This window comes from Numenius arquata, chromosome 19, assembly GCF_964106895.1.
Source record: "Numenius arquata chromosome 19, bNumArq3.hap1.1, whole genome shotgun sequence".
Classification (NCBI taxonomy): Eukaryota; Metazoa; Chordata; class Aves; order Charadriiformes; family Scolopacidae; genus Numenius; species Numenius arquata.
In genome coordinates, this window is record NC_133594.1 from 8,014,036 (window position 1) to 8,026,399 (window position 12,364).

The 12,364-nt window shown below is 51.5% G+C and overlaps 1 protein-coding gene across 1 annotated transcript; it reads left to right on the plus strand.

Annotated features, from left to right (window-relative positions):
• Nucleotides 1-6,530, plus strand: CACFD1 (calcium channel flower domain containing 1). Its single transcript, XM_074161141.1, has 5 exons — nt 1-124; nt 5,048-5,120; nt 5,608-5,733; nt 5,879-5,986; nt 6,437-6,530. Exons 1-5 carry the CDS (start codon nt 1-3, stop codon nt 6,528-6,530), a joined length of 525 nt encoding a protein of 174 aa, XP_074017242.1.
• Nucleotides 6,531-12,364: the final 5,834 nt, after the last annotated feature.

Consider the following 12,364-nt stretch of genomic DNA (forward strand, 5'->3'; position numbering starts at 1 on the left):
ATGAGCTCTCAGGATGAGCAGTTCCAAGCAGGAGCCCCTGAGCCAGCGGCTTCCTCCGCCGATGATGGCATGACCTGGTGGTACAGGTGGCTCTGCAGGATTGCCGGGGTCATCGGGGGCCTGTGTAAGTATCCCCTTCCCTCGCAGCCAAAGGCTCCCCCTCGGCGCCACTCGTGCATGCGGGAGCGCGGGTCAGGGGTCCTGCCTGCCCCATGTTAGGGTCACGTCTGTGCTGGGGGTGTGTGCCATGAAACCATCCTTTGGGGTTACAGGGGTTGTGTCTGCTCTAGACATTAATTTGCTGCTTTTTGGGCAGAAGGAAGAGTCGTGGTCGTGCCTGAAGCGGGGTGGTTTCTGCTGGAACACAAGGGATGTGCTTTGCTGTGCTTCAGCACCTGGGAAAAAGGACATTATGGGGGGCATCCACAATTCCTCGAGTTTCTTCTGGGATATGGCTGGAAGTGGTGGGAGCAGCAGCCGAGCCTTGGCTCCTGTGGGAGGGCTATGGGCACATAACCCAGACGATGCTCTTACTGGGAGCACCGAGCTCAGGGGGTTCAGCAGGGTCAGTTTTGGGGCTCAGAGAGGGGCCACGGGATTTGGTTCATCCTATTTGACTGTCAGGTGTTTGTATGTTCCTGCAACTTATTTTCTTTCTTTCTTTCCCCATCCTGTGTGTTGGAGCATGTTTCCTGTTCCTCCCGGTGTTGATTGCAGAGGGCCTGGCTGTGGTTGTTTTGTTGGTTTGTTTTTTTTTTTTTTTTGAAGGCGAATAACGGACTTGGTTTGTGTTGTGTGTGTTTTTAAGGGGTTTAGTCTTGGAGCGACAGAAGGGAGCCGGCAAACAGCAAAGCGAGTTGGCTGCGCTCTGAATTACCTGCTGCTGAAAAAAATTTTCCCAGGGAAAGAGCCTTTGCAACTTTGCCAGAAATCAGCCTGTCCTGTAGTGCTGTTTTGCTACATTCTGTGGAGAGATTAATAGCTCTTAAAAGCAGGAGGGACTGTTATGACCGCTTAGTCTGAACTCCTGCAGAGCACAGGATGGAGAATTTCTCCTGCTTCGGGTCCACGACTTCTAGTAAAACAAGAGTGTTTCTCAGCCAGTGCAGTCAGCCCTGATTTATTCCCTTGGCTGTAGCGTTTTGTCCGATCCCCTCTCTCCCTGCCCCTTTTCCATGTTTGCCTCTTGCCTCGGGATCGACTGCGTAAGCCCACAGCATTTTTGTAGCCGACCTTGTAGACCGTGGTATCTTTGGGCTCGTAACAGCCCTTTTTGGCTGGGCTGGTAAAACACATGCTGCTCTTGCTTTACGTCTTAGGTGCTGAAATTCTGGAGGTGGGAAAAGATTTGGTAGGACTGCTCATACGGGGCAAAATGTACTGTCCTCGCCACGCAGAGGCCCCTGCGCTTCTGGTCCCGGCAGACGGCCAAGAGACCAGCTGGGACGTGTCTTCAGCCCAGGTCCCAGGTGTGGGGGTTTGTGTAGCAGTGTCTTTCCCATGGACTGGGGCTGTAGCAGGACCCTCCGTGCCTTTTATGTGGCTTTGGGCCATGCAGAGATGAGGGGGATGCGGATGGAGGGTGAAGAGCTAGAGAGGATGGGTGTTGGGTCGCAGTGGTGGCATTGCCCACCTCGTGCCAGAGCAGCTCACTTAAAAGTGCAAGTCTTTGAAGGCATTTTTTCTGTCTTCGTGTTTCAAAGCAGCTGAATTATACTTGAATTATTTTCCCAACCTTTTGTTCACAGCTCGGAGAACTCATGACTTGTTTTTAAAGGAAAGCTGAGAGTTTTACATGTTTGGTGAGTCTGGGAGAAGAAGCTTTTGGAAGAAAAGCCAGGCTCTTAACAGGATTGCTGACGATTTGGGGAGTCAAGACAGCTCTGTAGCCCTGACAGTCTTCCTTGGTGAGGTTCATCAGGCAGTGTGAGATACAGACTCCTCTTATGAGCAGGGAAATGGGGGACTGTAGAAAGAGGCCACCCTCCAATGCCCCATGCTGGCAATGGCCCTCTTCAAAATGCTCCTTGTTCAGCATCACCTTGTTGAAGGTGGAGATTTTGGAAACGGGGTGACTAATAACACAGCGAGGCCACTATTTTCAGAGCTTGCTATGAAAGAACAGAAATCATCTATAAGGATTTTGAGCAATGGGATTGTGGTCCTGCTACAGGGCGGGATTATTTCTTACAGAAGGAAAAATTCCCTGTAAAAAGGAAGAGAAACTTTGTTAGTGGAGGTGAGACTGGCAGACAACGTCTACCGCATGCAGCCCACAACTTGTTTAAGCCAGAAAGGTCCAGGGGCCAGAGCAGGAAGAAGACAAACAAGGTTCGGGTTCTGTTTCTCTTGCACAGGCTGGTTTGGTGACCTTGGCCAAGTCCCTTCTTTCCCTTGTGTTCCTCTTCGTAATCGGACAAGGAGAGCCTGTGGCTTTTGTGAAATGCTCTGGGAGCAAAAATAGGCTTGTGTGGAGGACAGTGGCCAGCTGCTTGAAATGAATAGAGCCTTTGTGGGGGGTGGTGTTCTTCCCCCCCATTTTAGCTCCCAGTTATTTGTGCTTCCTCAGGGATTCGAGATGGGACAGCAGTTAAACAAATGGCAGAACCGTCTGTCTTCCATAGCTTACGTGCCATTGAGCATTATCTGCATTTTAAACCTATTGCAAGGCCTCCTTTTTTTTTTTTTTTTTTTCAAAAATAGGTCTCTGGCTTGGCAGCTCTGTCCCCTTTTGGCTATTGAGGCAGGAGCTGGTCCTGGCGTGGTGGGACCAGGATGTACCAGGCTGTTGTGGGATGTGCTGCTCTGCAGAGGAGACCGAAGGTCACTGAATCGTTATCTCTGTGGCTGTTGGCAGCCGCCACCGAGTGCAGTGTTCCTGCGACTATAAACCTTTGACTCCTTTCCCGCTGGCTGGCGCTCGTGCTGACGTATGGGCTTGCTCAGCTCAGGCTTGCTGGGTCACTAGTCCATCGGCAACCCGGGTGGTTGCTTGGCTGAGACTTAGTGCTCGAGGGTTGTTTTGGGGTGTTTGAGGACAAAACCTAACCAGAACCCTGACAAAACAACCCCTGGTTGGCTGGATTAAAAAAAAAAAAAAAAAAAAGAGTAGGGCCAAAAACCTGCTTGAAAAAAAATAATATTCACAGAATCATAGAATTCTGCCTCCCCGGGTTTGTTGTGTGGCTGGGATCGGTTTGTAGCCCTGTGAAGCTCTTGGTCTGCTCTGCTCCCTGTGCCGTTAAACAAGGCAGGGCTCTGCCCCGGCCCCAGCTGCGTGTCGGGGGTAGTCGAGATGCAGCTGATTTTTGGTGTTCTGCTAATTATAAAGTGCTTGAAAGTGACTTAATGTGATTTTCAGGAGTGTGCTTTCCTGGGTGAGAGCAAGTGTCAGAAGCCTGCGGTGCTTCCCCTGAGCTCCTCTCCCGTCAGCATCCAAGGGTTTGTTGGTCACAGAGAAGAACTGGAAACCTCTGTGTTGTGCCCGCTGCTCCCAGCAATCCTGCTTGCCATTGATTTTCCAGCTCTCCAGCTGTTTGCACGTGTGACCGTGAGCAAGTCATCCCATCCCAGTGCCTCAGCTTCCCCTGTAGCGTGGGGATACTGGCACTGGTCCCTCTGTGATGGGAAGATGAGAAGTGCCCTTGCAGCATGGCTGGTAACACATCCTCTGGCATTTCTCCTCTGTTGGCTGATCTTGTTCTTGCAGGATTCTCCGAAAGCTTTTGGGTCCTGTGAAATAGTCCTGGGAAGCCTTTAAAAATCACCTTGTTGTTTCCTGAAGCCAGGGGTTCACTTGCTTGTGGGATGACCTTAGATCGGTCCTGTCATAGGCTGCAGCTCTGTTTCCCAGGCTGGTAAATAAAGATAACTATTTTTAAAGAAACTTTGAGGATTCAGCAGTGACTGCTTTAAAAAAAAAACAACCTTGCAAACATGTGCCAGGCTTTTGAAGGTCAGGACTGCTCACAGCAGCGCTGCTCAGGGATCCCCTTAGCAAAACACGAGGAGATATCTCAAATACCCAAGCCCAGGCTGGTCTCATTCTCCAGAGATGGACTCTGCAGCTCTTCATTACGCTGCTAAACATCCCCAAGACAGCCTTTAAGGGCTATATAATTTTAGCTGGAGTTTCTCAGGGCGGTGTTGTTTACTGTGGCCTCAGCCCGGGTCTCGCTGCCCTCCCTGCCAGGCTCGGGTTCCCGGTGAGCAGCGGCAGCCGGTTGGTATCGGCAGAGGAAAAGGGCTGTATCAAGGGCGTATCAACTTGCTCTGCAAGTTTAATGAGGCAGGAGGGAGGTACGTGCCACCTCGGCTCGGATGCTGCTGCCTGGTTCCTCTCCTTGCGTTACAGGGTCAGGAGTGCTGGGGCTATTTTGGGCTCTGCTTCATCCGCTTCTATTTGTATTAGCGGAGACCCAAACTTGGCTCTTTTCTGCCCATCTCCAGCGCAGAGCCAGCAGTGTGTGGCAGAGACCGCGTTCACCTCTGCTTTATTTATTGTTTGTCCGTGTGCCTTGGTGCTGCGAGTCGTGTTTTTGCTGAACGTTCCCAGTGCTGCTCCGAGACAGGTGCCTGCTGGGACCTCTCTGTTCATCCTGGAACAAAGCAGTAATTCCTTGGCAAATAAAAACCAGGGCGTCGTGTATGTGACTCCATGTAAAAACGAATGGTCTGTTGTCAAATAGTTGTGCCAAGTGTCATGCTAAGTCACCAAGTGTTCAGAGCAAAAGGATACCTGGCTGGAGGAGGTGGGAAGAAGCCCTCTCCCCTGCACCCCAGGATCTTCTTCTGGCCATCAGCCCTTTCCACCTGCCCTCCTCTGCTGGTCTGGAGAGGCTGTTCTGCAGTGCCTAGAGGTGCTGGTCGAGACAAAGGCTCTTCTGGGCAGCCTCTGCTCTGCAAAACAGCCCAAAATACAGGAGAGCGAACTCATGCTGGTGTGGCTGCAAGGTCCTGCTGCAGGGCAGAGCCGGAGGAGCAGCCAGACCTCCATGGGGACACGGGGTTGGTCTTCATGGTCACCGAAAGCCTCTTTGCTTTCCAGCCTGTGCCTTTGCTGGTCTCTGGAACTGTGTCACCATCAACCCCCTGAACATCGCGGCCGGCGTGTGGATGATGTGAGCCAGAGTTTCTTTTCTTTTTTTCTGCCGGGAGGGAGTTTGGTTAATTAGACACCACTGGGCAAGGGGCAGAGCTGGCCCTCTTGGGCAGTGGATGGGAGTGAAACATCCAACAGACTCTGTGAATTGCCAGATCTTGCTCCATCAGGTGGGTTGAGATGCTGGGTTTATTCTATTTATATTCTGTCTTTACCCCTTTTTATCATAGAATGGTTAGGGTTGGAAGGGACCTTAAAGATCATGCAGTTCCAACCCCTCTGCCCTGGGTAGGGACACCTCCCACTAGACCAGGTTGTAGTAAATACTTACCCAAATTAAGTCTGGGTCACCAGGGTTTGGGAATTATCAAGAAGTGAGGAGGTAGCGCAGTGGGGTCCAGCCCCACAGTTCCCTTCTGCCTGTGTTTGGCTGTATGGGGGTGGCTGGCCTCCGTGGGGCTGGGGTCATTGTGGGCAGGATTAACTCTGGTTTTCTCTGTCTGGAGGCTCAACGCCTTTGTCCTGTTCCTGTGTGAAGCCCCTTTCTGCTGCCAGTTTATCGAGTTTGCGAACGCCGTCTCTGCGAGGGCAGACAAGCTGCGGCCCTGGCAGAAAGCCGCTTTCTACTGCGGGTGAGGATGCTGCTGGGGGGTGTTGTGGCGGTGAAACCATCCCAGGAACCACGTTGGGATGCCCATGGGTATGCTGTGATGGAGGAGCATCCCCGCATCCCGTGGGGAGCGGAGCCTGGCTTTGAGGGCTGCCTCTGTTTTCCAGGATGGCTGTGTTCCCTGTCGTGCTCAGCCTGACGCTCACCACGCTCTTTGGGAATGCCATTGCGTTTGCCACCGGGGTGCTTTATGGCATGTCGGCGCTCGGCAAAAAGTAAGAGAGATCTGTCTGCTTGTGGAGGGAAGGGGAAGGTGGACCTCCAGCCCTCACCCCCATCTTCCTCTCTGAGGATACACTTTCCTCTTGTGCTAACTGTGCTTTCAGGCATAAATGCTGTAGAACATCTCCCTGCCATCACCTCAAAGCCTTGGGAGGGAAGGTCCTAGGGTTTGCTTAAGCTCTGAGCTTTTCCTTGGGAGCTCAATCTAGGTTGCCCCGTGGGTCCCAGCCCTCTTTCTGCAGCTGTTGGATGGATGGGCCCAACTGTGGGGGTGGTGAGAAGCTTTGGTGGGGTTGGAGAGGGCCATCAAGTCTCATTTCACTCCTGGCATCCCTCAGCATGGAGAGTCTTGGGCCCTGGTTGGGCCACCTCTGTGTCAGGCGCTTACCCACCATGGTGGGCACCTGGAGCTCATGTCCCCACGCTGTCCCTTCTCTCTGCAGGGGAGATGCCATTTCCTACGCCCGGATCCACCAGCAGCAGAAGCAAATGGATGAAGAGAAGCTCACGGGGGCCCTGGAGGGACAGGCTCTCTGAAACACACGAGCTTGGGGTAAAATTCTTCTGGACACTGAGATGGTGAAGATATGGAAACCCACTCTGCCCTTCCCTCTGCCTGCTCCCCTCTCCGTTATACCGTGATTTCCCTGGACACTGCAGCAACTGGAAATCTCAGGGGCTGGGATGGGCTGTGCCCTCTTCTCACACCAGCAGCCAGACCTCGGCGCGTTGGCCTCTCTCCTTCTCAACCAAATATCTCACAGTCCCCCTATTTTTTAATTTTTTTTTTTTCTGTTGCAGAGGTGCTGGCTCTTTGAGCGCTGCTTTACCAGCCTGAGTAGGTAGCCATTCTTTGGAGTGATGAGCCAAGGATGCAGTGCTCATTTGGGAACTGCCCTCCGTGCCTGCGCTGGCCTCGTGGGAGTCAGGGAGCCACCGGCCTCGTGCTTCGGGATAACCTGCCATTGCACGTTACACATTTTTAGTAACGGTCTCTGGTGTGGCCCTTCCCAGGCTTAATACACTAATCCAGGGTTTAACACTACATGGCGATGCCTAAGCTTGGTCTTCTTCCATTGAGTGTGTTTTAATATGGGTCCAGTCAGGCCAGGCATCGGAGGCATCGCTGCGGGGGAAAGGACTTCCATCAAAAAACCCGTATAAAGACAATAACCATCTCTGCAGAGGAGCTGCCAGAGGCGCTGGGGCAGATCCTGGTACCTACCTACAAAGCACAGTCCCCTCTTCCTCTGGATACAGCTGCAGGCAGTTACTGCAATTTACTTGAATTATATGAATTAATTACTTTGTCTTAATAAGGGTACTTTTCTTAAGATTCACTCTTTTACTGGGGAAGAAGGGAAATAAGGTTTGCTTTACCTCAGCTGAAAAAGGGTACTATTGCTTGAGCCGAGCAGGATTTTTTGCTGGTGTAAAGGTTACTGTTGTGCAAGAGCATCCTTCTCTTGTGAGGCCAGGCGTCTGCTCTGGTACCTCTCACTCCCTGCATCTGCTCCTGTGACCCATCCCTCTGTGCAAGGGACCTGCTCTTTGCTTCCGTCTGGTACAGCCTTTCTCTTTTGGCTCCTGTTCTTTTTCCGTCAGTCCTGGGCTGGTTTTGTACGGGAAGGTGGCATACCCTTCCTTTGCAAACCCAGAGAAGTCTGCATCATTTCAGTGTGGGTCACTTTATTACAGGCTCCGTCAGTGGTTCTTGCATTATATTTTCTGTTTGCTTTGTGTCATGCAGAACAAAACTGCTCACTAAGTCCAGATCCCCCTCCTCTTATCATGGTTTCTTCTGGATGGTTTAATTTATTTGATTTTACATTATTGCTTTTTATTTTGATTAGGAAAAAGGGGAATTATTTATTTGTAGTTATTTAAGTATTTTCATGGGACTCATTTTCTCTGGACCTAGGAGAAAGGAGTGCTCTATTTCCTGGCCTTCATAGGGCTGCCTCATTTCATTGTGGGGGGTCTCTGAACGCAGGGAGAGCCCAGGCTGCTATAACTGGGATGCTACAACTGGGATACTGTAAAATCCTATTTCAGCCTTCAGAGAATTTCTCAGGCTTTGGAAAGTTGTGTTGACAAAGTGTGCTGACAAAGTTTGGTTTTCCCCTCTTCTGGGAGAGAGAAGGGAGGAAAACTGGGCTGTAGCTGCTGGACTGGAGGTTTGTTCTCAGCTCGGCAGCCAAGGCAGGCAGCAGCTCTGGGGGGCAGTGGCTGAGGAAATGCAGCCTGTTCTCACTCCCCTGCCCTGGGAGCTGAGCTCCTGCTGCCACCAACATTTCGTGGTCCCAATCGAGTCATGGGGGTACCAGAAAGGTTGCGCTGTGGTCTGAGAAACGCTGCTGGAGGCTGAGTGCTCTGTCAGAAGGGTCTGTCTCCCAGCCACTCTGTGGCTTCTGAGCAGTGTAGTGTTGGAAAATACCTATATAATCCTTTCTCTAGGTATGGTGCATGTTTGCGTTAGCAGAACGACACCTCCCTGCTGAAGGAGGTGGCAGGGCAGGGATGCAGCAGGAGCAGAGTGGTCCCTGGAGATCGGGGGGCTAAGCTGCCAGCTCGTGTTAGCTGCTGTTTCTTCCTTGGAGTCCAGGGAGGTGTGAGGATTTACACCGGTCAGGAACACAGCTTGGGTTTATTTACACACAGCTGGATGCTGGGTGGTCACTTTGTGCTAAGCCCCTTTCCCCCAGGCCTCTGGACCGTGATTGCTCTCACACCAGCCTGTCCGGGATGCAGAATAGGCACCGCCAGCCCAGATGCAGCTGGTTTCAATAAAGGCTGTGCCGTTTCAGAGCCCCCAGCTCCGAGCTGATCCCCCCCAATACATGGGACATTGGCCTTCCTTGTGCATGTGTGCGGGGACCGCAGGCTCCTGCGTGAGTCACGCTGCCTGCAGAGATGGGGTGCTGCAGGAGGAACACCCCGCAGGAGTCTTCAGTGGTAAAAGCCTCTCTGCTCTTTGCCAGCGGTGTCCCTGCGCGCGACCTTCTCCGGGTGGTTCATGTGCAGAGTCCTGCCTAGCACACAGGACATCTGCTTAGATTTCAGGGGGGTTTGGGGAGTTAAGTAGTGTGTAGTAGAGGAATGTTGCAGACTGATGCACGTAGCTACGAGCATGTCTTTGGTAGTGACTGCTTTGCTCTGTGAGTAGTTCCACGGTAGCTTTAGTGACAGGAGGCGGAAGGCAAAGCAGAGGCGATGGAGTAACGCCCGCAGGCTGAGCTACGCCCGCGGTGACGAGCCACGGAACTGGTAGGACCCTCTCTGGCTTCACCTGATGGCTGCTGGTCTATGGCATTGGGACAGTCCCTGGGGCTGGCACAGGCAGACGCTGCTCCAGGTCTCCTGGAGGGCTCGTGGACACGGATGGATCCACTCTGCTCCCTTGGCATGAGCGGCAGACGTCCCTCGGGTGCCAGCAGTACTGTCACGCTGTGTTTTGTGGCAGTTGGGTCTGACACTAGGGCCAAGGCAAGCGAACCATCTACACCAGCTCTGCCACCCTTAGCAGGTTGCAAAGCTCAGCTCTGAGCTCAACGCTTCTGTTGAAAACAGGCCTCAGGGACTCTTCTGTAAGAGCTGAGCTGGAGCCTTTGGCCACAACATTTAAAGGCGCTGGGGCTGTTCAGTGTCTCTGTGCCTGCCACAACAGGAGGTGTCCCAGATCCGTGCTCTGAAACTGCTGGCTCCTACAGATGTGTGTCTGGAGTGGGAGCTGTTGGGAATTTTGGCTGTCTGTGATGCAGCTGAAACCAAGCCAGATGCTGCCATCGTTGCAGATGTGACTTGGTGACAGCAGCCATGGCTTTTAAGAGTTGTAGTGACAGTTAGTGAGTGGTCTCACCTCCGTGTGGGCAAGGCACTGTTTTTGTGGAGGTAGAGAGGAGCTTTAGAGTAGTAGCATCACAGTAGTTAATATGCCCATTCACAGTGCATGGTGGTTATTAATTGTGTTTAGAGGCACCATCAGGGTGCTTGGAGCTGTGTAAGGATAAATGATTTAAAAGCCCTGCTCTAGAGAATTTACAGGCTCAACCCCATCCCTGCGGATGGCATCCAGGCTGGATGGCTATTATGGGGTCTCTATAGAAGAGGTTCTGCTTGTCAGGTCTTGGAAAGGCCTCTTGGGAGATGATGGGACAGAAGTTTTGTTACATGAGAACTCAAGAGCAGGTGATGCAGTGACTACAGTGAGTCGTTGGTGAGTGTGGAAAGACACCTGGGTACTGGCAGGACGTGTGCTTTTAGCAATGGACTGTTACACGTCTACGTGAGCTGTGCTCTTCTTACCCACCTGCACTTACACAGCGTGCAACTCTTCCCTGTCCCACCCAGTCATGGAGCTGATAGCACTTGTGCATATTGGCTCCGCTGTGCCCTGGGGCTCTCCATTGAGTGTGAAGAGAAGAGCAGAAGCTCGCTTTCTGCTGTGTACCCAGACCTCGCTGCTCTGGGCAGGAGCTCATTTTGTAACACCAATCGATTCTCTGTGTGTGCAGTGAATAAAAAGACCATTCTACCTCTGGAAAGAGCCACTGTGATTTCTCAGACTCTAAATGTTGTAGCAAAAACGCTCAGACTTTCTTTATTGAAGGAGGTCACTCAGACAATACTTCTCCAATGAGATTCTCACAGGACCTGCAGAGTCCAACCTCATTTCATATTTGGGCATTTCCTCCTTAGGCTGAGCCCTGGGAAGCTCAATTCATCTCTGTCATTTTTTTTTTTGTCTTCAGGGAAGGGTTTCACTGAAGTGAAGATATCAAGACCTGGTCCATAGCCATGTGAGAAAGAGAATGCTCTAGCCCAGGGCTGCCAGAGATCCTGATCTTCAGAAGGTCAGTGGAAACCAGAGGCTCTCGAGACCTCTTGTAATCAGGCCATGCTTAGAAATAGTCATATTCCAGCCAGAGCCGAACATCTTTCTGGAAATGGGTCTCAGCTGCAAAGGTTAGGTCTAATACTGAATTTTCTCTGTGGTTTTGATTTTGGCCCATCTCTCTTCCTCTGTCCCAGGCTGCTTTACATTAATCCTCTGATAAAGCATATCTTCTCTTAGGTGCTTTCTCTCATCTCCTGCGGCAGGGGATCTCAATAGCAGGTAGCATATCTTGAGATCTGGGTCAAATATGCTACATTACCCAATGCTTCCTTGTTACTGCAGGCTGAATGTTCCAGGAATGGGAGGACACCAACATCTCCACCAGCCTTCGGGCTGCCAAGTGCATTTCAGGAGCTTGGGCAAATCACCTCCCAGCTCAGCCTTTGTTGTGCTGCCCTTTTGGGAGGAGTTAGGTTGGATGTAATAGTCAGCAAGGCCATTTGTTTCTCGCAGCCATAATCACCTCCTGCAGCTGTGTTTTACCTAGGGTTAGGCTCTAAAAAAAATTAAAGAAGTCCTTAATCATGCAGGACACACAGGAAAGGGGTAAGAGCAATTTGCTACTAACTATGCAGTTGAAATCTCAAAGTGATGGAGGCGGAGGCTCCACTCACAGCTGTGATGGGGACACATCCACCTTCCTCTTTGTGGATGAGTAAAACCCTGGGGTGGGAAGGACCCATCCCAGTACAAAGTATTGTCAGTACCCACTGTGTCTTTCCTACGGTGAACCACTTGCACTACAGCTGAATGTCTGTCTGTTCCTGTTCTTTGTTTTGTCCTGGATTTTCTTTGTGAACTGTATTTGGTCTTGTTCATTAGGCTTCTAGTGTACTGTGTGTTTTTAGAGCAATAAAATGTGGCAGCTTTTTATACAAAATATCTGGCTCTGCCTCTTTCAAAGTCCCCAAGTACATGAGACTCATCTGGGAAGCTGCAGGCTGCTGTGGTCCCCTTGTCACAGTCCTGATCTGCCTCTCCCAGCCCACCCGCCTGCAGATCCCTTCTCTGCAACAAAGGCAACATCTTGCAGTTGAAGGCAAAACCGTTTTATTTTTACAACTACACGATGAACTTTTGCCAAAACAGCTACAGCTGTTAACTCTGTTCCAGCCAAACCCTCAGGCTCTTGGGCTGCTTTGGTGGCTGCTGAGCAAAGGACATGCATGATCTTTTGTCCACAGCCACATGTTCCGTTTTCCAGAACATCTTTATGTCCAGCCTGCTGCTGGTTACCTGGTCCTATACCTTGGGTTGACATGTTGCCCAGAGGGCAAGAGGTAGTGTTGAATGACAGGAAGAGAAGGTAAAGTTCCAGTTGGCAACGTCTACATCCAAAGCAAGACGGTCATTGCTGCCCGTTCCCCTCCCATTGCCTTTGGAGAGAGCTCCAGCCTCCAGCAGCACAACCGTGTTCTTTCTTGCCCTTGAGCACGTGGACTGGTGGCCCAGTGCAGCTGGCAAATGGCAGCTC